Source organism: Aedes albopictus, chromosome 3 (assembly GCF_035046485.1).
Source record: "Aedes albopictus strain Foshan chromosome 3, AalbF5, whole genome shotgun sequence".
In the NCBI taxonomy this organism is placed as follows: domain Eukaryota; kingdom Metazoa; phylum Arthropoda; class Insecta; order Diptera; family Culicidae; genus Aedes; species Aedes albopictus.
Genome location: NC_085138.1, coordinates 64,392,399 through 64,420,291, shown reverse-complemented (window position 1 = coordinate 64,420,291; position 27,893 = coordinate 64,392,399). Strand labels below are relative to the sequence as shown.

Below are 27,893 nucleotides of genomic sequence, written 5' to 3'. Positions count from 1 at the left end.
TTCTCTGTGCAATTTTCTTAGCTTAGGTCAATCACGGCGTAACAACTACGAAGTGTACGGTCACCAATGCTCATGCTCTTCTTGAGATTTGTGTTTTTCTAGTTATGGTGCAACGTAGAACTGGAATTTCAAGACGTCTGTCGTTAAGTTCAATAATAGCAATAAACAACAGATCGTATTTCAAACAGAGAACACTGAATCTTCCAAAAGTAGATCTGCATATCGTATATACATAATTACAGTGGGTCGTATAAATAAGTTTAGGAATCACTTAAAACGCATCTTGCGCTAGGCGCTATGCACTGTCCGTGATACGGGTACGCAAAGTAGAGAAGGTGCAGTGCAGTGTACGCGAGAAAAAATAGTAGAGTAGAAGAAGGCAATACAACAACAGTATTGTCAAAGTAAAGAAAAGGCAACTCGTGATGCTCCCCAGCGAAGCAAAACAGACAGTGAAAACATTAGCTATAAGGCGTTCACGTATGCAGCAGCAGCAGCGTTTGCATTCCGCTGTTTTGGAAGTTGGCTGGTCTTATAGACGCAGCGGCGATAATATCCGGTCATCGACATACTTTCCAAGTCAGCATTTGTTGTGAGCACCTCCCATCCTCCCACAGCCAGCAGCTAGCAGCAGGTAAGAGGTGGATACGTATTTTCTTCATAGAGCTCCCCCATCCATTGAAGATATCCAATATCCCATACACATCCATATCGTAGTGGCACCGCAGCAGCGTAAAATCGTCGTCGTCGTCGACGACGTTGTCTTCAAGTTTGCAGCAGCAGCTCTCAAGCAACCACACCGCCTTATCGATTTATGTTAGACATCTTTTTGTCCTATACCTACCCCTTTGCTTCCTTCCAGTGAAGTCTGAATGTGTTTTTTTTTTGCCTTTCTTCTCGATTGGCTGATCTTCCGTTTTGGAAGATGGCAACCTGCTGCTGTTGCTGCTACTTCTGCATCAGGGCGGTTGTTGTCTCTCATAAGCAGGTTTTTACTAGCTGCACCAGTTTGAAGGTGGTCGTCTACGCGGGTATGGAAGGGGCCGTTTATTCCTCTTCAACAAGGTGTCTATTCGGCGTAGTTGTTTTTGTTGTTGTCGCGTTTTCCACTTTGTGGTGCAGTGTGCCGTGATGTTGTTTTGCGTGATGCGAATTTTGTTGCCTTGTCATTTGCATATAGCCTTAAGTGAGAATAATGGCACATTCCTGCACACTGATGGCGGCTGCCTATCCCGAATAAAAAATACAGTAGAATAACCGAACGTTGTATTGTAACAGTACTATTTAGAACCATATTTTTACAATAGACACCACTGTAAAAATAAAAATACAAAAACAATAAGATGTAATGTAGACACCCATACCGTGAATTGTAAATAAGATTTTTACAATATATTATACAGGTTGTTAAGTATCGTAACAATATAAAAAAATATTTTTCCCCATATATATTTTTTTGCAAAACCATACATTTTATTGTTAATGAATTGTTCAAAATACTGATACATGGGTTTGAATATACCATACATTGTATGGTACATGAATGGTTTCAAACAATAAAATGTACCGTAAATAAATTGTTTTTAATTGTAATTTTACTACTGGTTATACATTTAATCAAATGGTTTTGGAATGGTTCTCTTTTGTTATGTTGTATTGTTTTACATTACATAAGCCATATATACATATTAAAACATAGATACTTTTTGAACGTTGAAAAAAGTTATCATGGATTGACACTTTTTGGACTTTTCTCGAAAAAATGTATTTTTTTTACATTAATGTGAATAAATTTTAGTGTTGATATCCAAAGATTTTCCACTTCTGTTCTCAAATTATCTCTAACCAGATATATTAGAGCCTATTTAGATTGAAGGAAAACACATTTAATAATTTTTGTGTGGTATTGTTAATTTTACTTATTTTCCTCTATATGGGTAAAAATTTCAACCCGATATAACTTAATTCGCCGTGAGAAAATATTACATTTTATAACGTCGTATTGAGTATCAATATATTGTTGATAAACGTTAAAAAATTCATTCAATTTGGTTCACTGGTTTCCGAGATATGACAGCTCAAAAATGCATTGTCTAAAAAAGGTGTTTTACCCGAACGGTTCTAACTTTGCGAAATATTAATCAATCAAGCCCAAATTTGTACCAATGATGCACATATAATAGGTTGACAAACAGTCAAAATTTGAGATTTTTTGATGCGCTCTATGAAAAGTTATAGCATGCTGAACTTTTTTGTGAGAGAAAAAAAAGTTGCCTATCCGAAACATTTTGGCCATCCCCTGTACTGCCCATAACTGCATAACAGTCACATTCGACAAAAGTAGGCATTGGAGAAAATTGAGCTCAAAGTTTGCAACTTGCACTAGTATGGAAAACGATCTAAGTTTGAACAATTTGGCAAAAAATCAAAGTTAATTACTACGCAAAGAAATCTTCTGCAGCACTTCTTGTATGCTGGGCGAATAGTTCAAAAAAATATGAGAGCAAAATATGATTGGTTGTACGTTATGAGGCCAGTATGTATTTCCAGTGTGACTGTTATGCGGTTACATTCGTTAATATTTGTTAATGAGACAAAACGACTTGGTATTTTTTTCACATTTTTTGGAACAAACTTGTAAAGTTCATTTGGATAGATGAAAGCACTGATGATTTGGAGATGAGCCCCGGTATTAACTCAATTTTGACAAAAACTGCAAATGTTACAAATATGCAGTTATGGGCAGTGTAGTTATACTATCTTGTCATTTTACTTCTCTAAATGGCATCTTAGGCTTACTAGATTTATTAGAATGCGCTTTGGGAATTCTCCAGAGTGTTTTGGATAACCCTTCATATATAGGATCGCCCACGTCTAAGTCTGAGTAGTCTCTGATTGCATTAACAGTTGAAGCTTAGGCTCCCTTTGCCCCACCAGCCAGATAACCGGGTTTTGCAAACTAAGCATTATTTGTGGCAACACTTTGAGCGGCATGATGGAACTATGCCGAGCGCGCTAAGTATTATTAGACCACTAATGTAGTTGCATGAAGTGGGTGACGAGGTACATAAGTATCACTACAGCGTACTTAACCGATATTGCAATATTGAGGCACCAGTTTGACTAAAGTTTGAAATACATAACAACTCATGATAAAACTGTCAAGTTCGATTCAAATATAAGTTAGGTTAAAAAGCGAACCCGCAGACGAACCTATATTAGAAGTCATTTCAGTGTTCAGTCCAGTCCAAATGTTAAAGATGGCTCTACGTCAAAGATAAAGTTTGTCAATCGCATTTGATTCGATTGTGGTCGAAGGCAAGTTCACATGAGAGAAGAGGAGAAAACTCCCCTAAATGCAAATACAGCAAGAATAGTGTTGAATTCATCCACTGATTTACGGTAATCTGACCTGCATCTTTCCGGGTTGGCCTACATCCGTATTTCTCTCATCGCACTCTACACACCTAGCCCGCCATATCTCTTGGACCCCTGCTTGGACCTGCAGTTCTTAGGACATCTGGTTTACCACTGATTTAAACATGTTATTGACTTTAAATTGATGCTTATACTCATTCACTTTTTTCTCTTTCTTTTCCTTTGCATCAAAAAAGTCATAAACATCAACAAAACAAAGCACGGAAAAAATCTTAAACTGAATAAATAATTAAAAATTCACGGAAAAATAATGTTTCGGAAAAGTGAATGGCTCAAACGCAAGAAAAACAGTATAATATATTGTTACATAAAAATCCAATGTAAATGTATAGTATAGCGAACCATTTAATTACAATACACTTTATTGTAGCTGGTACACTGTATGGTGCAGGAATGGTTTTCACCAAACACCCTATGGTTAGTTTTTATCCGGGATGTCGTTATTTTTGTTTTTGTTACTGATAGATGACAGTATTTGGAAGCGCATTGACGTATATCAATGTCAAGGGTTTTCTCTTCGTGTAATTCATGGCTGCATTCGTCATTCGAGCCGTCAACATGAGTGGTAGCGTAAAATTAGGAAGCCGATTATCCAAAGCGAGTGTCTTGGTTCAATTCTTGGTCGGTTCAGAATCTTTGCAAAATGGAGAAATATTTGTTTTTTTTTTAGGATCAGAGTGTTGCCATTCGTATATTTTCTATATCGTGCCTGCCACAACCCACACGATATACCAATGCAAATTGTTAAATTGCAGAGAAAGCCCTCAACAGTATCAGGTACGAATTAGTAGGCCGACTCCAGAGCTTTTTTCCCTATTAAATCGTTACGTATAGAAAGTCGAAACTTAGGAAATGGTAAATGTGAAGAAACCTATCGAGCTGGCCGCACTGTTAGTGCAGTTGTCGGTTCTATCGCAAGGTGGTCGTTGATGCTGATCGAAGAGATAGAATAGGGAGACAAATGAAAGATAAAACAAAAACAAAACTTAGATTGAGCAGTTGGAGTGTGATATTTCGTGGTGAAATTGAAATTATAAATTTAAAGTCTATTTCGATATTCTAGTGGGGTGAGCTTGAGTAGGCTGTTGCCGTCAGTTAAAGTGCTTTAAAATTGATGTGCATAGTGCGGTAATTGAGATGAATTAATGGAAAAAACATGAATTTAATTGTACTCGTTTTGAACATAGGTTAGACTGTCAGGCAAATTTCCTCCACAACAAATAAGGTTCCACTAAACTAGGCTGAACTGCTAAAATTCGTTAAGTAAGTAGATGGCAATAACGACTATAATTACGACAAAGTTTGTGTAAACTAAACTATGGTAATTTGAATAGGCTAGTGTTGGAACTGACACGATTTAAATCACTCGTCGTAAGAGGTGTAGCGGTAAAACTATCTCTGTAAGTACAGAACAAAATTTGTAATTGGGATTTGGACATGGGCTGTTAATTGAAACTATACTAAATTACAGTTTGAGCTGCTGAAAATAGGCTGCTACGAAAAGGTTGTGTAATCCCCTACAATTCCGAACAAACTCAAAAGAGATAAGGATTCGAAGGCCTCAAAGATGAATGTGAACTTCACGATGACTGCCTGTGCTGCCTGCACGATGACGTCAGAGACTGATGAAGGGATGATCGCCTGCGATGGATGTAACAACTGGTACCATTACCGGTGTGTTGGCGTAGATGAAAAGGACATCCGCGATCAGGATAAGTGGTTCTGCCCAACGGAAGAGTGCCAGAAGACGGAAGAAGATCTGGCGAAAAAGTTGGAAGAGAACCGAAAAAAAGGATCGAAAGGAAAGAAGTTGCTCGGAGTGGACGATGCGTCCGACAAGTCAAGTGCCAAGTCGGATCGCCAATCCGGCACGTCGTTCGAGAAGAAGCTGAAGGCCTTGGAGAAAGAACAACGAACGAGAGAGAAAGAAATAGAAGAAGAACGCCAATTGTGGGAGAAGCGAATGGAGATGGAACGGATCCTGAAAGAAAAGAAGATGCAAATGGAGACAGTAATGCGCCAGCGAGAAATTAGGCAGGAGAAGGAGTTGTTAGAGAAAGCGCTTCGGGAGGAACAAGAACATCTGGACCAAATGGAACGAATGCGCAAACATTACCATGCAAAGATAGCGGAAGTGAAGGTGAAGCTGAACATTTCTAGCCAGGAGAAGAAAAAACAGGATAAGGATCAGAGTTCGATGACTCAGCTGAAAGGGTCAGCGCTGCATGAGCATCCAGGAAGCTTGAAGGAGAAGAAGTTAAATAAGCGCGAGCTTGCAGAAGAGGAGAAAGAAAAAAGTGAATCAGAAAGTTCGGGCGAAGAAGAAGCGTCGAGCGAATCCGAAGAACAAGAGGAAGAAGAGGAAAGCGAAGAATCAGAAGAACAATCAGAAGACTCGGATGAAGATGAGAAAGTGAGGAGAAAGAAGAAGCGATCAAGTAAGAAAGTGAAATCAAATGGGCTGGGGCGACACGCGTCGGGACCCACAAAGGCACAACTAGCGGCGCGGAATGGGATTTCTAGGAAGCTTCCCACGTTCTCTGGAAAACCCGAAGAATGGCCACTATTTATTGGTAGCTACGAGGCGTCTAACATTGCTTGTGGATACAATGATATCGAAAATCTAGTGCGGCTTCAGGAGTGCATCAAAGGATCAGCGTTGGACAGCGTTCGTGGGCAGCTATTGTTGCCAAAATCGGTACCCAAAGTGATCGAAAAGCTAAGACAACTCTATGGTCGACCGGAGCAGCTGCTGCATTTCCACTTGGAGAAAGTTAACCAGCTAGAGTGTCCGAAAGCTGAAAGATTGGAAACATTTATTCCATTCGGGAACGCCGTAGAGCAGTTGTGTGATCATCTCGAAGCAGCTGATCTGAAGCAGCATTTGGTGAACCCGTTGCTCTTGCAGAATTTGTTGGACAAGCTACCGTCTTCCGATAAAAGGGAATGGGTGCGATTCAAGAGCAACAAGAAGAAGGTGAACTTGAGGACATTCGCCGACTTTTTGTCGAGAATAGTGTCTGAGGCATGCGAAGCAAATGCATGCGCTACGGTGAGAATCGGTGACACTCGAAATCTAAGAGGTGGCAAAGGAGGGATAAAGGAGAAAGGAGCAGTGTACAGTCACAATACTCCGTTCAACCTGAGGGACAGCACTCCCCTTGGGAATCCTCCTAGCGGAAGCGTGAAACCTTGTAAAGCTTGCAAACGCACAGATCATCGGCTTCGGTTCTGTCAGGATTTCAAGGCAATGTCGGTTGCTGAGCGCATGAAAATAGTCGAGACAAGTAAACTTTGCAAGATCTGCCTCAACGATCACGGGAAAGCGCCATGCAAGTTTAAAATCCGTTGCGACGTCGGAGAATGCCAAGAAAGGCATCACCCTCTCCTGCATCCCGTCGAATCACGGGTGGTGATGAACACACATTTCCACGTCCATGGAAAAATTCTGTTTCGGATGATTCCAGTGACGCTTCACTGTGGAAACCGTCTGGTGCAAACACTGGCGTTCTTAGACGAAGGAGCATCGATAACATTAGTAGAGCGATCGTTGACCGACAGACTAGGCGTAAAAGGTGTTCATGAACCGCTAACTATCACTTGGACAGCCGATGTTACGCGTGACGAAAGGAGTTCAACGAAGATGAACCTCTGGATATCATCCTCTAGAAGTGAAGGGAAACTACTTCTGAAAGCGGTGCAAACGGTGAAGCACCTTCGTCTGCCCAAACAATCTGTAGATGCTGTAGAAATGAGTGAAACATACCAATATCTTCGCGACGTTCCATTCGCTTCCTACCCAAGCCAGCGACCGGGTATGCTAATAGGGCTGAATAACCTTCATGCCATCGCGCCGGTTCAAGCAAAGATCGGCAAACCTGGAGAACCGATTGCCGTAAGATCCAAACTCGGTTGGTCAGTCTACGGCCCGACTAGAACGCCCCAGGAGGTGAGGAACTTCGTAGGGTATCACGATGAAGTATCCAACCAAGACCTACATGCCTTGTTGCGGGAGCACTACGCACTGGAAGAATCTGTAGTGGCCGTAGTACAGGAGTCGAAAGATGAAAAGCGGGCTAGAGAGATACTAGAGCGAACTACAGTTCGGGTTGGCAATCGCTTTGAGACCGGTCTGCTGTGGAAAACCGATGAGCGAAAGTTTCCGAACAGTTACCCGATGGCGGTACGCCGTATGAAGCAGTTGGAGCAGCGGTTGGCAAAATCTCCGGAGTTATTCGACAATGTACGTAAACAAATAGTCGAGTATCAGCAAAAAGGGTATGCGCATCTGGCAACATCCGAGGAATTAGCGAAGCTGGATACAAGTACATCGTGGTTTCTTCCTATCAACGTTGTATTGAACCCGAAAAAGCCCGGTAAAGTGCGATTGGTGTGGGATGCCGCAGCGACAGTGGCTGGCGTCTCTTTGAATTCCGAGCTACTTACAGGTCCGGCCTTGCTCACTTCGCTACCGAGTGTTATAAATCGTTTTCGCGAACGGCCAGTAAGTTTTGGTGGTGACATTCGGGAGATGTACCACCAGTTGCAAATACGGGAAGCTGATAAGAGAGCTCAGTTATTCTTATTTCGAAGCTCCCCGGATGAAAAACCAAGTATATACATCATGGATGTGGCCACGTTTGGATCGAAGTGTTCCCCGAGTCAAGCACAATTTGTGAAGAATCGGAACGCGATGGAGTTTTATCAGCAGTTTCCAGATGCAGCGACAGCAATAGTGAAGAAACATTACGTCGACGACTATTTCGACAGTGTTGATACGGTGCAGGAGGCGATTGTCAGAGCGAAGGAAGTGCGCTTCGTGCATGCGAAAGGCGGATTCGAGATAAGGAATTGGGTGTCAAACTCTAAGACATTTCTCGATGAACTGGGAGAGGTGAAGGATTCGCAAGAGGTACATTTCAACCGTGACAAAGAAAGCGGAACTGAAAGAGTGCTCGGAATAGTCTGGGACCCAAAACAAGACGAGTTCTCGTTCTCGATGGAACATCGACAGGATGTGAAGCCATATTTGCTGGATGGAGTAAGGCCGACAAAGCGAATCGTCCTAAGTAGTGTGATGGGTTTCTTTGATCCGCTTGGATTGCTCACACCATTCACAATCCATGGGAAACTGGTGATCCAAGATTTGTGGAGAACTGGTTGCGATTGGGACGACGAAATAGATGACGACACCCTTGCTAAATGGGACCGGTGGACCGGACTGTTGCCAATGGTCACCGATATTCGTATTCCCCGACATTATTTCAACGGAACAGTATCTTCGTCGATTGAGTCCTGTGAGCTCCATATTTTCACTGACGCAAGTATACACGCATACGGTTGCGCAGCATATTTTCGGATAGTGAGCGAAGGAAATATCTGCTGTTCATTGGTTATGTCGCGGTCAAAGGTATCTCCGCTAAAATTGCAGTCTGTACCACGTCTCGAGCTAATGGCCGCAGTATTGGGCGCTAGAATGGCACACACGGTGAAGGACAACCATTCGCTCCCCATAACGAGGCAAGTTTTATGGAGCGATTCTCAAACTGTGTTGAGCTGGATCCGCTCCGACCAGCATAAATATAAGCAGTTCGTTGCCTTCAGGATCGGTGAGATTGCGGAGTTAACCACAGTCAGTGATTGGAGGTATGTTCCATCCGACAAAAACATAGCGGACATCGTGACAAAGTGGGGATCAGGACCGCCACTAGCATCGCATAGTCCATGGTTCAATGGACCATGTTTCCTGTACCAACCAGAGATTATGTGGCCAGAACAAGAAATATCAGAAACTGATGTAACAGAGGAAATGAAAGCCTGCGTATTGTTCCACGATGCGTCATTTTCTTCTCAGTTCATAGACATCCATGTTACGTCAAAATGGATACGATTGGTTCGAATCGTGGCTAGCGTCGTTCGTTTCGTCGAAAATTGTCGAAGGAAGAGAAGTGGCCAGCCTATATTAGTGTGCAAGTCTAATAGTTCACTGAAACGGCTAATTCGAAGAATCCCAAAAAGCATTTTGCAGCCACTCGGCCAGAAGGAACTCCAAGCAGGTGAGAACGTTCTGCTGAAACAGGTACAACGCGATGACTTCCCGGAGGAACTGAAGATATTGGAACTCCAACGTGATCTCAAGTCGGCAGCTTCCGTTGATAAATCAAGTTGGCTGTACAAGCTACGTCCATTCATCGATGCTGATGGTCTCATCAGAATGGATGGCAGATTGGCGTTATCGGAAGTAGATTCGTTTGACAAGAAATTTCCGATTATTCTTCCTAGACAGCATGACGTAACTAATATGATTATCCGTAGCTATCATGAGAAATTTGGTCATGGCAATCGAGAGACCGTTTTCAATGAACTTCGCCAACGTTTCTACATTCCTAAGCTTCGGACGGTGATTGCAGCAGTAGTGAAAAATTGTAACTGGTGTCGCGTCTACCGGTGTCAACCAAGAGCTCCGGTGATGGCACCGCTTCCCGTTCAAAGGATTACTCCACAGTTGCGTCCGTTCTGTTCGGTTGGAGTCGATTATCTTGGACCTGTTGAAGTGTCGGTTGGCCGACGAAGAGAAAAACGTTGGGTAGCAGTATTCACGTGTTTAGCGGTAAGAGCGGTTCATTTGGAGGTAGCGCACAGCTTGACCACACAAGCATGTTTGATGGCAGTCAGGCGATTCATCTGTAGGAGAGGTTCACCAGACGAGTTTTTCTCAGACAACGGGACGAATTTCAAGGGCGCAAGCAGCGAGTTGATTGAAGTAGTAAAGAATATAGACAAGAACTGCGCGGAGAGCACCGTGAGTCCTTCGATCAAGTGGCACTTCATACCTCCGGCCACTCCTCACATGGGCGGAGTTTGGGAGAGGATGGTGAGATCGGTGAAAGCGGCGATGAAGGCTATGGATGATGGCAGGAGGCTAACGGATGAGGTACTGCTAACCACATTGTCTGAGGCAGAGGATATGATAAACACTCGTCCGTTAACATACGCTACTCAGGAATCCGAACTTGAAGCTATCACGCCAAACCATTTCTTGCGTGGCGTAGTGAAGGAGGCAGATCATGTGATCGAGTTCATCGAGCCAGCTGAAGCTCTACGGAACCTGTATAAGAGGTCGCAGTACCTAGCTGACAAAATGTGGCAGAGATGGTGCAAAGAGTACATTCCTGGTCTACATCGTCGGACTAAGTGGCATGAAGATGGAAGGGAACTAAATGTTGGAGATTTGGTGTTCGTCGTCGATGGTGACCAGCGGAAGAAATGGATACGTGCAGTAATCGAAGAAGTTATCAAGGGGGCAGATGGTAACGTGCGGCAAGCAATAGTTCGGACAACGAGAGGAGTGTTCCGGCGAGCCGTAGCAAACCTGGCAGTGACTGAGATTTCGAGTAAAACCGGAACCGGTATAGCGGCACCGGAGTTACGGGCGGGGGTGTGAAGAAACCTATCGAGCTGGCCGCACTGTTAGTGCAGTTGTCGGTTCTATCGCAAGGTGGTCGTTGATGCTGATCGAAGAGATAGAATAGGGAGACAAATGAAAGATAAAACAAAAACAAAACTTAGATTGAGCAGTTGGAGTGTGATATTTCGTGGTGAAATTGAAATTATAAATTTAAAGTCTATTTCGATATTCTAGTGGGGTGAGCTTGAGTAGGCTGTTGCCGTCAGTTAAAGTGCTTTAAAATTGATGTGCATAGTGCGGTAATTGAGATGAATTAATGGAAAAAACATGAATTTAATTGTACTCGTTTTGAACATAGGTTAGACTGTCAGGCAAATTTCCTCCACAACAAATAAGGTTCCACTAAACTAGGCTGAACTGCTAAAATTCGTTAAGTAAGTAGATGGCAATAACGACTATAATTACGACAAAGTTTGTGTAAACTAAACTATGGTAATTTGAATAGGCTAGTGTTGGAACTGACACGATTTAAATCACTCGTCGTAAGAGGTGTAGCGGTAAAACTATCTCTGTAAGTACAGAACAAAATTTGTAATTGGGATTTGGACATGGGCTGTTAATTGAAACTATACTAAATTACAGTTTGAGCTGCTGAAAATAGGCTGCTACGAAAAGGTTGTGTAATCCCCTACAATTCCGAACAGTAAATAAAGCGTTGCAAGTTACAATAGATGAAGTACTAGATTGAAAGTAGTGAGCTGGATTTTTGTATGGTGAGATGATCATTTCTCCGTGTCTGCAATGAAATATTGTAAACAACGTGGCAATTATGTTTTCTAGCCTAATTTGATGCTGTTTGAGTAACTGTGTTGTTGAAGTTGCAAGAAATAAATAATACAACAACACAGTTACCCAAACTTTTGCTCAAACAGCATCAACTTTGTCAAGAAATCATAATACCCACGCTGTTTGCACCATTTCATTGCAGAAACGGAGAACTGATCATCTCACCATACAAAAATCCAGCTCTTTCAATCCAGTACTTCACGGATTGCATCCTATAGGGCATGATCGGTAGAATTTGTAGTATTGAGCTGGATTTTCATATGGTGAGATGAAATTCTCTGTTCCTACAATGAAATGGTGTATTCTTCATTTCTTGTTTCTTCGACAACTATGTAACTCAAAGTTTCGCTCAAACAGCATCAAATTAGACAGGAAATCATTATACCCACGTTAGTTGCACCTTTTTGTTGCAGAAATGGATAAGTTAACACTCACCATTCAAAAATTCAGCTTATAGGACACGTTCGGTGTAGTAATGAGCTGAATTTTTGTATGGTGAGGAGGTGAATTACTCCATTTCTTCAAAAAAAATGTTGCAAAAAGCGTGGGTATTATGATTCCTTGCCTAATTTAATGCTATTTGAGGAAAACTTTGTTTAAATTGCAAGAAATGAAGACAACGACAACAATGTTGCCCAAAGTTTTGCTGAAACAGCATTAAATTAGGCAATAAATCGTAATACCCACGCATTTTGCATCATTTCCTTGCAGAATCGGAGAATTCACCTTCTCACCATACAAAAATTCAGCTCATTACTAAAAGTCTAGTACTTCCTGATTGCGTCCCATTACTGCAGAAATCTCAGTACATCTCAGAACGTACCCTGTGAGACTAAACTCTTATTACATTTAGCAAATGTCCTTATTAATGTAAGTCGTAGTAATGTTACTTAACGATTTTTAAACATACCTACTTTTGTTATTTTTTTTATACAAATTTCCTTCAAAAATTTATGTATAAATTTCCGATTTTTAAACTTCAACAAGTTCATAAGCCATGTCTGGTGGATTACTAGATTTGTAGCTATGAGCTGAATTTGTGTAGAGTTGATAAAGCTGATGTATTATTCTCCGTTTCTTCATTGAAATGGTGCAAAATGGGTATTATGTTTTCCTGCCTAATTTGCTGTTGTTAGGGAAAAAATTTGGGCACATTATCGTTGTCTCCACGTCCTGCCTCTTCAGCAAAATAATGGTACAAATTTTTGCTCAAACAGCAGCAAATCAGGAGTGAACTAGTAATGCGTATGCTGTTTGCATAGTTTTATTGTTGAAACGGAGAATTTATCATCGTACCATACAAAAATTTAGCTCACTACTATAAATCTAGTACTCCACCGATTATCTCCTATGGAAATAATAGGACAGATCGATGAAGTACTAGATTTGTAGTAATGAGCTGAATTTTTGTATGGTGAGAAGGTCAATTCTCCGTTTCTGCCATAAAATGGTACAAAAAGCGTGGGTATTGTGATTTCTTGCCTGATTTGATGCTGTTTGGGCAAAACTTTGGGCAACAGTGTTGTTGTTTTCTCCATTACTTGCAACATAAACAACATAGTTATCCAAAGTTTTGCTCAAACAGCATCAAATTAGGCAAGGAATCATAACCCACGCTTTTTGCACCATTTCATTGCAGAAACAGAGAATTGACCTTCTCATCATACTAAAATTCACCTCATTACTACAAATCTAGTACTACACCGAACGTGCCCCATTCCAAGAAATGAAGACAACGACAACAATGTTGCCCAAAGTTTTGCTGAAACAGCAATAAATTAGGCAATAAATCGTAATACCTATGCATTTTGCATCATTTCCTTGCAGTATCGGAGAATTCACCTTCTCACCATACAAAAATTTAGCTGATTACTACAAATCTAGTACTTCCTGATTGCTTCCTATTACTGCAGAAATATCAGTACATCTCAGAACGTACCTTGTGTGACTAAACTTTTATTACATTTAGCAATTGCCCTTATCAATGTAAGTCGTAGTAATGTTACTTAACGATTTTGAAAATCTTAAGAGCATTCCAGCGGTTTTTAAACATACCTACTTTTGTTTTTTTTTTATACAAATTTCTTTCAAAATTTATGTTTTTCTTCTATGTGGCTCGATGTTCGCATTGGAACTTGTCCTGCCTCTCTTCAACTTAGTGTTCTTGGAGCACTTCCACAGTTATGAATTGAAGGGCTTTCTTTGCCTGCCATTGCATGAATTTGTACATTGTGTGGCAAGTACAATGATACACTATGCCCAGGGAGTCGAGAAAATTTTCCCGACCGGAACGGGAATCGAACCCGCCGTCTCCGGATTGGTGATCCATAGCCTTAACCACTAGGCTAACTGGAGACCCCAAAAATTTATGTATAAATTGTCGATTTTTAAACTTCAACAAGTTCATAAGCCATGTCTGGTTGATTACTAGATTTGTAGCTATGAGCTGCATTTGTGTATAGTGAGTTGATAAATTATGTGAGCTGATGCATTATTCTCCGTTTCTTCATTGAAATGGTGCAAACAGAATGGGTATTATGCTTTCCTGCCTAATTTGCTGTTGTTAGGGAAAAACTTTGGGCACATTATCGTTGTCTCCACGTCCTGCCTCTTCAGCAAAATAATGGTACAAAATTTTGCTCAAACAGCAGCAAATCAGGAGTGAACTACACGCAGAAAAATGTCGCATATTAGAATCAAATGCATTACTACTTTGATTCAAATTCATTACTTTTATTGAATCAAAGCAAATTTATATTTGATTCAAATACTAGACAACTTTGAATCTAAAATTATTTTTTTAGAAACAAAGTCGTTTTGTATTTGATTTTAAAACATAACTACTTTGAAATTGACCGCACAAGTTTTTCTGTCACCATTTTGTCATTGTTGTCATAAAACGAAAAATCGAGAAATCGTAGTTAAAACATAAGCCCGGAAGATTTCAAAACGTTGAAGCATGCGTTGTAGTTATTATAATCTTTGGTTTGCCGGATGATTTTGTAGGAGCCTTTACAGGTAAGTACGATAAATTCAAATAAACATATTATATAACTCTAAAAATCATATCACTCTTTCCAGATAACAGAGACGTTTTAGCTGAAATGGTGAAGAACGGCATCAGCGGATGGAGAAAAGATCTGGTAAGCACCTGCTGGTTTCCGTAGGAATAAATATGTATACTAACGAAACTCTTTTTATTGAACAGAATCTTCTGCCGAGCTTCTTCAACTTCGACGCCTACACCAACGCCGCCCGTTGCAACTGCTGGTGTAACAAGATGCAACTTCACAGCGATTTTCTTGCATATCTGCAAATATAATGTAGAGATTTGTATGTAATAAATTATTTAAATATAGTAAATGTTGCTCCTTGGAAGTCTTTTTATTTTTTATTGGATTATAATATTACTATAATACTATTAATAATAATACTATTTTCAAAACAAATAAAATTTGTTTTTGATTCTAAAATATGTGTTTTTTGTTTCAAAAATAAATATTTTTAAAATAAAGCAGTATTATATTTGTTTCAATGAAATTGAGTATTTGAATCAAATATTATTCACTTTGAATTTACAATCAGGCTTACGAGAGCTAGACTTAGAAACAAAAAACAAAAGTACTTTGAAGCTAATACTTAGTGTTATTGATTCAATGAAAATTGCACTTAGGCCGTGGATCAATGATTATTTTTTTTTATTTCAAAGTCGTTTATTTTTGAATTTAATATATATTTTTCTGCGTGTAGCAATGCGTATGCTGTTTGCATCATTTCATTGCTGAAACGGAGAATTTATCATCGTACCATACAAACATTTAGCTCACTCAGAGGCGCCTCGTCCACATGTTCGACCTGTTCTTGGAACGGGTATAGGCTGAGAATAAAACTCGTAAAATAATCTTTAAGTAGATATACCAAAAGAATATTTAAACTAAATTTAAAACTCCCACCGCACATACCCCATAACAACCAGAGTGTCTGAAAGCTCATGTATACATGAATGAGACAGTGTGCCATGCGCTGGTTTGAAATGCGTCTCAAGAAAATTTGTGAGATTTGAGATCGTAGCATGCTCATGAAAAATGTAATGTACGTGCCTCAATGAGACGTCTCGTGAGACTCGTCTCATTGAGATGTTCGTCAGTGAAAACAAAATTGCAGCGACGTTATTTTGGAGGCCTGATCCCACCTCATAATTGAGATATAAATACCGAGTTTGATACTTATCTGGGGATTGAATCGGTTTATCCGCGAGCAGTAATGGCAGCGATGGGTACTAGCGATTCGGATTTTGACGTTTCTCAGTCGGAAATCCGGGAATTCGAAGCGATGCGAATCCCCTCATCACCCTTTCGTCAATTGTTCGGTGAAGTCAACCAGTTGCTATCCGCACAAAACGTCAATATCGTAACCGCTCGCTTGTACCCAGCGCGGCCATTACGGCTCGCGGATAAGTGGATAAAATGGGTCAATTGGACATGCAATAAATATTGGATTTGTTTTCATCGATTGAGGTTGTAATATCCTCAACCAAAGATGTTGTGCATATCATATCTCTTCTTATTCGCACTACATGTTTAACGTATCTGTGTGGGCTATATTGACCCCAACATTTATTTATAATTTACAACCTATGATAGTATTTGTAAGGCGAAAAAATAACCTAAGTTGAAACTTTCGGAAGATGAAACAGAACACGCCTAGAAATTCACCAATCAGAAGCTACAGCACGCTGTCCCCTGCTGTCCCCCAATAAATTGTGGGCATACTCACGTCACTTAAGAAGAAGCCTTTTCGAGGATTGTTCCTCACACCACCTTTTCCGTCATAAAACAATCAATGATTGTATTCCATTTGTCCCAGCACACTACCGATCTGAACCTCCTCCGCCCCCGGGAAACGCCAACCCATTCCCAGCTGAACATCATCCAGAAATGTCACCCTAGTGAAGGATTCAAGAGTAAATCAAACCGGTGCGGTATTGCACTTGGAGCTTGTCTCATTCGTCTCATTGAGATGTCTCATTGAGACTCGCAATGCTAATGTGATGTGCACTTAAATCGCGAGTCTCAAGCTCAGGGAATTTTCATGTGCTCACAGCCAACTTTTCTCAAGCTCGTATTGAGATTTGTGCGTACATATACTCTGATAACAACTTGCACACAAGGCGCAAACATCGTTCCCGGTTTATGAAGAACGAAAGACGACTCCAAGCCATCCACCGGCAGAAACCATATAACAAGAACATGCGAGAGCCAGCCTTGCGCAGCTCTCTCTTGCTCGACTCTTCGAAACTACATGCCACCGGTTCCCCGATTCATGCGAACGATGGATGCTGTTCCCAAACCAACAGTTTCCTCACTTTTTTTGCCTTCGAATGGCAGTGTTCATTCGAATTCATTTCACTTTACTCTGTCGCTCATACGTTCCCTACTCGTCTAGAACCAGCACACGGTTACAGAAGTTACACAGATTTGTGTACTACTAGATCAGCCTCACCGCTGTGTCAAATGTACACAGATACTTTTCCGGCTCCAGCGCTGGCATGAAAACAAAATTAAAAATTATTTTTGCATTGATCGATTCCTGATAATGCATGTCATCGTTCAGAGAAAATTAGTTACGAACTTTGCTCCCATACCAGCGCTAGAGCCAGAAAAGTGACTGTGTACATTTGACACAGGGGTGGAGGCTGATCTAGTAGAACACAAATCTGTGTACATTGTACACAAGCCTGTGTACATTGTACACAAGCCTGTGTTGTTTCGTTTTAGGGTGCAGCAGCGTTGTCAACGTTTCTTTCCATTTTTCACTTCCCGCCTGCATCTCAGGCGTACACGCACGCTTAGCGCATTCGACTAAAGTCTTTAATATCATATTGAAAATAATTTTATTATTTATTAAATAAAATTATTTACAGTTTTAGAGTGCTAAAAAATGCATGTTGTATCGTTGTTGGGAATTATAAATAAAGGATTATTTAACAATATCTAAAATAAATGGAATAACGAACAATGATGGCACAGTATTTAAATACTTTCCCAGCTATGCTTACCGATCAGGTTCTCAAATATGTGTAAATGATTGTTAGCATGCTGCTCGGTATACTCTTTAGAGAGAAAAGCGATGGATACCAGAGGCACACAGCTAAACGCAAAGAGCTTCTTCAGTGGAAAGTTTACATGTGTGTAGTAAAACCAGAAATGAATGAAAGCTTGGACTGTAGCTTCTCGGTTTGTCGTTCTACGTAGGCTGAGAACAACTTGCGCAGCTAGAGCATATTTTGGCACACCCAATGTCGTGCGCGCTTGTTATGCATTCCAGTCTTGTGCACTATCACCATCATAACACAAAAAATCCGCAACATCAACATTGGCCTTCTTCCTCCATCAACGCTACAGCCGACCGTCTCTATGTTGCCAATGAACACATTCGAGACGAACGCATTGATACGGTGGCTCCCGCCGCCTCGCTCTTTCTCTGCACATCTCCTGAGCAGCCGAACGCTTGTTAACCGTCGTTTCGACGCAGAGCTATGTCACTCACTGCTGGGTGACTCTCACCTGAAGGGGCCAGGATGAAGGTCAATTTGTTAAGTAGTATTGCATGGCGTTGCACACACAAACATAGCACGCCCTATGAATAGAATGCAAGACGTAGAACAAAAACTCGCTTCGGTGTTTCATCGTGTGGTTCGAAAACAAGAGACGATCGCTGCTGCTGGATGTGGTTGACTCTGCATTGAACGAGGGTTGGCTTGAGTGGCTTTTGCGTGAATCGATTATGTTTTGATGGACTGCGTTTGTCGTATGAAGTGATGGTTAAAGCGAGTGTCGTTCGACATTAACCATCCTGAAACTGCACAACCCTGTGCATTATGGAGCGCGGATGGAGCTGGGGGTGCCGAATGTGCTCTAGCTCGTTGGCAACGGTTTCCAAATTTTAACGTCGAGGCCATGATACGAGCTAAAACAATTTATGGAGGTGGAAATTTCGAACATTTGCGGAAAAGATAGCATGTTGCACATGATTGAAAAAAAAACAAGTATGGTCGGTGTGTCAAGAACATTAGAAAATGACTTCCACCGAAAATGGATTATTCTAAAAGTCTATGTGAGATACCAACCTTCGGAAGTCGCTCTAAGGCGCATCTGAATGCGAATCGCATCATTATTTATTTGTGATGAAAATGTGGAAGATATTTTTCAGAAAATGATTAACAAACAAGAAGATAAAAATCAGTTTATGTTAAAAACCACAATACTGAAACCAAAAAAAAAACTAGCAAGCATAGTATCAAATAACTCTAATGTGTTCTTATTTAGTAAAATAGTAATCTGTAGAACAGGTCAGTCTGCTAGTCACGAGACGGCTCACTACTATAAATCTAGTACTCCATCGATCGTGCCTTATTCTTAGAGCGCAGCGTTTCACAATCTATGGTTTGGAGGCAGTTATAATGCATCTACTATAATTTAAAGTTCTTCGTGATCTAAAACAATATGAGAGCTGATTTCTTAGAGAGTTCCAAGAGAAGAGGATACTTAAAACGACATGATCCTCGAAATAATGTTTGTCGAAAAAGTTCCACAATAGGAAGCAATCAGTGAAGTACTAGATTGAAAGTAGTGAGCTGGATTTTTGTATGGTGAGATGATCAATTCTGCGTTTCTGCAAAGAAATGCTGCAAACAGCGTGGGTTATATGATTTCTTGCCTAATTTGATGCTGTTTGAGCAAAAGTTTGGGTAACTGTGTTGTTGTATTTTATTTATTTCTTGCAACTTCAACAACACAGTTACCCAAAGTTTTGCTCAAACAGCATCAAATTAGGCAAGAAATCATATAACCCACGCTGTTTGCAGCATTTCTTTGCAGAAACGGAGAATTGATCATCTCACCATACAAAAATCCAGTTCACTACTTTCAATCTAGTACTTCACTGATTGCTTCCTATTAATGTTTTTTAGCTATAAATAAAAACAAGGATGCTTCAATTCACCTGGCAATCATTAAATTCATTTGCCTATAACTCAGTTCATAAGCTTGTTAAGATCCCAGTACACATGATCAAATATTTTTTCCAAACATGTTGTTTGATTCGATCGAATTTTCATTAGTGTCAAACAGATGATTGATCTTTAGTTCATTCCTTGTCAAATTTTTTATCCTGTGTACTAGGCCTTACTATAATGTGATGTTCGAAAAATTTGTAGGGTAGTGTTTTCACACAATTATCACCAAGTATTCCGTATTTTTTAACTCTTACATTTAGAGCAAAAAATTGTTAGTACCATCTATTGTTATTAAACTAGCGTTCTCACTCCGTAGGTATGACAGAACATGGTGTCCTTAGTGATAATTGTAGGGAAAACACTACCCTACAAGTTTGCTGTACAACACATTGTAGTAAAAAAACCTCTGAACAGTGTTATAGATAAATGAATTAGGTAAATGATTGCCAGGTTAGTGAAAGCGTCCTTGAATAAAAATTAAAAATTGTTTGCTTCTTGAATGTTCAAGCCAAGTCAGTATTTCCTGGATGAATTCTGGAGGATTACATAATAATATCTTTTAAGGATGATGGAAAGGAAGTATAAAGGAAGGGAACGGCTTTTTGAACCTGTTTCTGGTTCTTGCGTTGGTTACAAACACGTGAATTTACATTAGTTGTATACGTAGAGAAGAGAGAGAAAGTAGATAGAAAAATACAAAGTAGAAGGAAAAGGACGGGCCAGAGATTGAACCCAGGATCTTCTGCATACGTATCAGAAGCGGAAACCACCAGATATGGAAATGTTCTCATCGTGAATCAAGTTGCTGGTAAAAACCAACACACAGCTTTCAGAAAATGTGTCCTGTGAGAGTTTTTTTCGACACACACAAGTTTTTATCCGCAAAGAACTAGCGAAAGTGCGGAAAATCCATTTTATTGTGGTTTTAATAGCAAATCATGTCATTATCTATCATAAACTAATGTGTTGTTCTTCATTCTTTTTGAAAAATGAGAACGTTTTTGTTAAAGTAAACTCACGGATTTTCGTCTGCCAGATATAGTCATGAACAAAAGATAAAACTAAAAAAAAAACAAAACGATAGAACATAAAGCCATAAAACCTATATGCATACATTACATGCTCCTACAACATTCTAATCTTGACATTCTCATTTTACTTTCATCAGATTCAACATCCGACTACAGCAAGCGCTAGTTTTCACAAAATGTCCATAAAAGTGAGCTTTGAAATTGGCCACGAGGCATCACTAAGGGCACGTACCACTCCGGAGGGCTACACTCACGACTGGGAACTGTTTGTACGGGGTCACGACGGAAATGACATTAGTCACTATGTGGACAAAGTTGTATTCACCCTGCACGATTCTTTCCCGAAACCCAGGAGGGGTAAGTTACTATGAACGCATGCTGTTTTGTATTATGCACTATTGATTTTTTTTTTGTTTTCAGTACTTAAGGAACCTCCTTATGTGGTGAAAGAGCAGGGCTACGCCGGGTTTATTCTCCCGATTGAAATCTATTTCAAGAACAAGAGCGATGAGCCGAAGAAAAAGGCATTTTCATACGATCTGGATTTGACGTCTTACAAAGTACAGCGAGAAGAGTGTATTATTGCGAACCCGTCGGATGACTTCAAGAGAAAGCTCTTGAAAGGCGGAGGTACGCTACTCAACAGCGGAATGGCATCTTCAGCGTCCTCGGGAGAATACAAACGGCACAGTGGAAGCGGAGGAAGCGGTGAAAAAACCGGTTCATCCCAAGATAAAAAGTACAAGAAGAGCTCCGGAGACGATTCAAAGGTACAAAGCACATTCGCGACTCTATTTGGACCGCCAATAACTAAAGGGAACAGCAAGGTATCGCCCGATCCTGCTAAGCAAAGCTCATCCTCGTCAAGTAAAACGTCACCTAGTGGAGGGGGAGGAGGTAGCAGTGGAAGTAGTAAAACCCAACAATCGAGCTCGAAAGGTGATCGTTCCAGTTCGAGTTCTTCGAAAGACAAGGAGAAGAGCGAAAAAGATAAGACCTCCAAACATAAGCACTCAAGTCCTAATAAGGAAAAAGAATCGAAAAAGTCCTCAAGCAGCGAGGATAAACACAGTAAGGAAAAGAAAGATAAAAGCCATTCCAAAGAACGAGACAAAACAAAGGACAAAAGCTCAAGTTCGTCTTCATCGTTCTCGAAGCGGCCGCCCAGTCCGAAGCGGAACAGTACGGCGGCGATTCCTGCTCCGACGATGACCAATAGTCCTGTGACAAAAAGGCATCCTTCGCCTTCTGTTCCACCTACAGCAGCGGTGCCTCCGGTATCCAGCGGTAGCACGAAATCTGAAGAAAAATCTTCTAGTAAGCACAGTGGTGAAAAAGAAAGGAAGAGGGAAAAGAAAGACAAGAAAACCTACGACAAAGATAAAGAGCGTAGTGAAAAGAAAGATCGAGAACAAAAGAAAGACAAAGAACACGAAAAGAGCAACACTTCTACTTCCGATAAACCGAAATCGGATATAATCAAACCAAGCAAACTGGATGCTGCAAAACTCGAGCAAAAATTATACTCCAAAGAGAAAAAAGTGGCTGAGGAGGTTCCCAAACCAGCACTTTTAGAGGTCCCTCAACTACAGCAAGCTGTAGTGCCGCCGCCAGCGCAAGAACCTACCAAGCGAATTGACAAAACGGATGCTAAAGAAAAGGATAAAGAGGAACGGAAACACAAACACAAGAAGAAAGACAAATCCAAAGACAAGGAAAAGGAACGATCTTCTAGCAGTAAAGATAAGAAGGAAAAGAAAGACAAAGATAAATCGTCCAGTAGTAAGACAAATTTTCCCACCCCTCCCACTCGGGAACCGGAGCCAGCCGTTTCACCTATAAAACCAGCAAAATTACCAGATCCAACCAAATCTCTTCCACAAGAACGAGAACCTCAACCGCAGCCTCCTCCCAAGACTAACCCTTTGAGTTCTCTAGTAGAAGAGCTTAGTGCTGAAAACAGCAGTGACTCCGAAGCAGATAGCCCTCCTTCCATAATACAAGATAAAGATTCGGAAAACTCAAACAGCAGTATAGCGGACTTACTAGCAGCTAGACCGCCTTCAGCAGCATCTTCCAGCGCTTCCTCCAGTATCACAAAACCACTGGAGCCGAGGCATGTTCCCGAACCACCTCCTCCGGTTGTGGAGCCATCAAAGCCCGAGAAAAGTCACCATAAGAGTAAAAAGGAGAAGGCGAAAAACGCCTCGACCGAAGGCAAGGAGGAAACTAAAAAGCGAAAACGGAAAAATAAGGATGCAGAGGGAGAAAAAGAGAAAGACAAAAAATCTTCTGCATCGTCCGCGGCTGTTATCCGAAGAAGTCCTTCACCTCCTACGCCACCGCCTACACTAATGGAGCCACCAGTAAAAATCCCCAAAAGGGACGATGCATTTTCCAAGCGTGAGGAATCACCTGCAGCGAACAACAATAACCACTCGAAAATGCTTCCACCAGAAGACACCATTGGCACAACCTCCTCCTACTTCAACAACAACAACGCTTCTGCTGTCCCGATGGTTAACCCGGCGCAGCTTCCGCCACCGACATCCTCTCAGCCGAACATCAACAGTTCCAGTGCCACCACGATGACCAGCTTGTCCGGCGATTATATGTCGGAGCTGAAAGATTTGCAGCACAAAATCATGACCCTGCAGGACAACAACGAACTGCAGCGGGTCGTGGAGATGATCGCCGCCACCGGGTGTTACGAGATTACCAGTGCAACCTTTGATTTCGACCTGTGTGCTCTCGACCGGCACACCGTTCAACGATTGCAGGATTTCTTCGCCATGTCCTGTTCATCTTGACAGTAAGTTCCTTATCTCCGCTCTCGTTGTAGCAAACCATACCTAATTTTAGTACGGATTTTACTACGTTAGAACCAACACCTCTCAAACTGGAGATATCCTTCCGTTTTGTCATGTTTTCTGTAAGCTATTGTACTTTAATTTATAGTTTTATTTATTTCCGATACCGTACACCGGATCTGTTAAAAGTTTTAGAGTCAATGACTTGCGTCTGTCATGCTTGTCGTTCCAAACAAGAATGAGTAAATATCTACTCATTTCGGGAACATAGCAGATTAAACTGAAAATTGTACAAAATAATAAAAATCGATCATACAAAACCAACATCGCCCGTGCAGTACTCACTCTCACTCTACACGGTGGTTGCGTCTACGTCAAGAAGTTTTGTCTTTCGAAAGGGTTTTTTGTTTGTTTGTAGATTATTACACGGTCGTTGATCTCACAATGAAGATTGTGCGTTTATCGCTGTAAACGTGAAAAATGGATTCCCTGATGTAAATCTACAGCAAGAAAATATGTATGGGAACCCAACAGGACACAGGTGGCATTATTAGGTAATAAGTAAATGTGTAAATGCTGTCATTTAATCATTACAAAACGAAACGAAGGCGGTGGATGGAATGGTTAAATGGATTGTCAAACTCCTCTCTCGGCGAATGCTCACTCTTAATCAACTAGGAAGTGCCTGACAGGGAAGGTTATCCGCAAAATATGAAAATTAAGAACTTATTTGAGATCCGGTGAAGTTTCCAAATTTATGGAATATAAGCTCGTTGCAATAGCAGCGACTGTCTTTTCAAGCTTTTAATATTTCATCAGTTCACGAATTGGTCCACCATTTCAAAGGTAATTTGTTTACTACTTCTGAGGTACAAATCTGCGATTTAGGGATATCTTGCAGCTTCTTCATAGTGCAGATGAGTGCTACCGCCCGTGTATGCAACTCTTTCAAATTTACAGCCGGCAATGTCCATACTAGTAATCCTACATTATAGAGATCTGCGGAGGCGGCCATTGTGAGCCAATCGTGCAGAGAGAACTGTCAAAGTGTGAGCCAAATTAACATGCTTATCGTTCGTAGGAAGGCATCGTTTGAACGGTATTGCAATTGGAACTAAATAAATTAAAATTATTTATTTTTAATATCGAGATATTGACGGCATATGTATGTTTAGTAAAAAGATAATAATATATTAATTCTGCTTTCAAAAACTCATGCTTATGACGACACTTTTGTTGCTGAACTTGTCGAAAAAACTTCCATTGCTGCTTCTTGCTTCACTTCTGCCGATATGATTAGCGTAACACTTTTGCAATGAATTTCATATTTCTTCGATTGCTCCGCTTTTTCAACAAAATTTTGAAAAAAAAAATCTACCATAATAAGAAAATGTAAACAAAACAACTTGAACCACAACGAAGTCACGCACAAAGTTTGAACATCTAGCTTTGTAGCAAGTGTTGGCAGCTTTTGTAAACAAAACAAACAGCGTTGCCAAATCGACGTATGTAACTTCCGCTCATCTCTATGTAGAGGATTTCTACACGCTAACCCTCAGTTACCCAGATTGATGTCAAAGCGACCCAGATTGAGCAAAACTGCAGTTACTCTAATCTGAGTAAAGGCACCTTTACTCAAATCTGGGTTACCGATGTTGGTGAAAAAATCTGGGTAACCGGTACCCAGCTCCTCCTGGACCTTGATTTTGTTAATTTATTTCCAAATTAGATTTTTTATAAAAAGCTCCCAACTCCCATGTGCTGTTCACTTACCTGATGCAGGAAAACAGTTCCCTGGAAGAATTTCACTGTTTTCCCGTCATTTATCCTCATATTTTCGTGGAAACATTCATAATTGCCAGCGTTTGCCTGACCGCTGCCATATTCTCAAGCCGAAAAGTGACAAAGTGCCGATTACCCAGATCTTTACCCAGATTAAACCAATCTGGGTTTTCGGGTTACCCGGATTTTGACAACTGCTAACAACATGAAAATCCGGGTAGAATCGACCCATGCGATGGGTAGTTTCAGGTTAGCGTGTAGTCCATACTGTCTGCGAAGCGAACAAACTAATCGTATTCCGTGAAAGTCGTTATCAGCGGCTTTCATTTCATCTGTCGCCGAAACTTGCTAGTGAGTAACCGCAAATAATGCCAGCTAAGTGCACTACGACCCCATTTATGTAGGTGATAGATAATTAAAAATAATCTGAAAGACGGCATTCAGAAAAGTGTTAGTTTGGAAGCTTTTCCTTTTTTGCCGATTTTCTGGTAGTTTAGTAGCTTCTCCAGTTGCTATTCTATTTCTCTAATTATATCAGCTGTGCTATTCGCTTACCCACTTTATTTGGGCTCAAAGTGCAGCTCGATGCCATGGTAATCCATCTTCCTTGTTGATTTAGTTATTGGATGGTAGGCAATCCTAATCTTCTTAGTGTGACAGCTGATTTGAAGTAATCTTAGAAAAAGTTGGCCAAAGCTCAAATTGCCAAACAAGATACGATGAATCGTGTTCTAAAAACGACCAACACCACCACCGCATTCGTTTCGTTTGGGTTCCTCTCTGGAATCAATAACATTTCATTACCCAACCACCCCTTAACGTACTTCAGTATGTAATGATACATTATAACCCCAGAATAACTGTTGTAACACTCAAAAACACATTCAACATCACAAGGAACAAAAATAACGTAACATGTAAATATACCTAAGTCACTAGTGTAGAATAAGGCAGAGAGCAACTAGTGCTTGGTGCTGCTTGTAACATTATTCCCAGATACCTACCTACATTGAATCACTGAAAATAACCTACTGAAAACCATTGTTGGATTCTTTGAATTTTTTGACGTTTAACACTAATTTGCAACTCACTCACAAATTGATACCATTGGGCACGTAATAAGAGCAAGCACCCGAGTCAGCGCCATGCAATATTTGTATATTTGTTGGTTACTATATTATATATGGTATATTTATATTTAATTGGTAAAGCGTTGTTACATACCCGCATTGATCAATAGTCTTATTGACCGGACCGGATTGATTTGAAAAACACTGGAAGAAAAAATAGTGTGCGCAACGTGTGTGTAATTTGAATGGCGTGTAAGTGTATGGAACGACAGGTAAACAAATAGATCTTCTCTTGGTATAAGTACTAGGAGACAGGAGCCGTGGAACTAGATGAAAAAGATTCGGCTGATGTATTTACAGAAATAGTGGACAACAAGAAGATACGTATAGATTGGTTTGTCGAATTATTTTGCAAACCACAAAAATTCACGTGCAAGTCAAGCTGTAGTGTTTGTTAAGCAAATTTACTGATAGCTACCTACCACAAAAGTTTACGTCGTGCATTATCGGTTTGTCGTCCGTTTTCATGATGAAAAAGTACGCATTCTCTAGCTGAGCTCAGTCATACGTTCGTTTCTAAGCATCTAGGCATGATTTCTCCAGGCAAAAGAAAACCAGAAAACCAATAAATTAAGCAAACAATAATTGCGAACTGAAGTTTATCATCCTAAAGCGTACCGAAACTGTCATTCGATGTTTTAAAATAGAACGTAGACTCTTGTTAAACGGGTTTGGTAGTCTAGTGGCTACCGTTTCTGATTCGTATGCAGAAGAACGTTCAATTTCTGGTTCAGTTGGATTCAATTCCTGGCCCGTCACTTTTCAGCTACTTTGTATACCGCATTTAGTTCACCACTGGACTACGCATTCAGTCTTCATAAGTGCTGCAAGTTGATGTCTTCGGCGCACTATTTCTTTAATCTATGCTGAATAAGTGCTCTTGAGACACCGAGCGATTTGTTGCAATCGTGCACTTTTATTTGCGTTTTCGCACTTGTGAAAACTAGTGCGATAGTTCAGTGGTGAACTAAATGCCCTATGTCTCTCTATCAACTCTTTCTCTCCTCTACATATACAACTCTTATGTATATTCGTAAATTCATAGCAATCGCTAGAGTAGAAACGGGTTCAAAAAGCCGTTTCCCTCTTTCCAACTTTCACAGCACAGTGTCGAGGTGTCGATCTATCATAACCCCTTGAAGTTATACAACCAAGCGGACTGTGTCGCTTTTGCTTTAGAATAACACACAATCTATCACCAGAATATATTCCCTATCCATGGATCGCATCGCCGACCAAAGATGACTCCCAGATCTCACATGTTACATTCTATTCTACTAACAATAAAACTTTATTAATTTCCCATCCCCACCACGACTCATATTTTCCCATGACTAAAGCTTGAACGCACGCTGTTTAATTTACGGTGCACTCCTAATGCATTCATTTCATTTATTTAGTTCTACATAAAATTCATGATAACACTGAATC

At 40.6% G+C, this 27,893-nt stretch overlaps 1 protein-coding gene across 1 annotated transcript; it reads left to right on the top strand.

The window, feature by feature from the left end:
• The first annotated feature begins 149 nt into the window (after positions 1-149).
• On the top strand, positions 150-27,047 carry LOC109413666 (protein AF-9). Its single transcript, XM_029871727.2, has 3 exons — positions 150-634; positions 20,878-21,097; positions 21,161-27,047. Exons 2-3 carry the CDS (start codon positions 20,917-20,919, stop codon positions 23,548-23,550), a joined length of 2,571 nt encoding a protein of 856 aa, XP_029727587.2. The 5' UTR covers positions 150-634; positions 20,878-20,916; the 3' UTR covers positions 23,551-27,047.
• Positions 27,048-27,893: the final 846 nt, after the last annotated feature.

Excerpts from the sequence above, each read along its gene's own strand:
- LOC109413666 (XM_029871727.2), top strand. The coding sequence starts at position 20,917 with ATGTCCATAAAAGTGAGCTTTGAAATTGGCCACGAGGCATCACTAAGG. Across the intron at positions 21,098-21,160 it reads TTTCCCGAAACCCAGGAGGG|TACTTAAGGAACCTCCTTAT; the intron begins GTAAGTTACTAT and ends TTTTGTTTTCAG.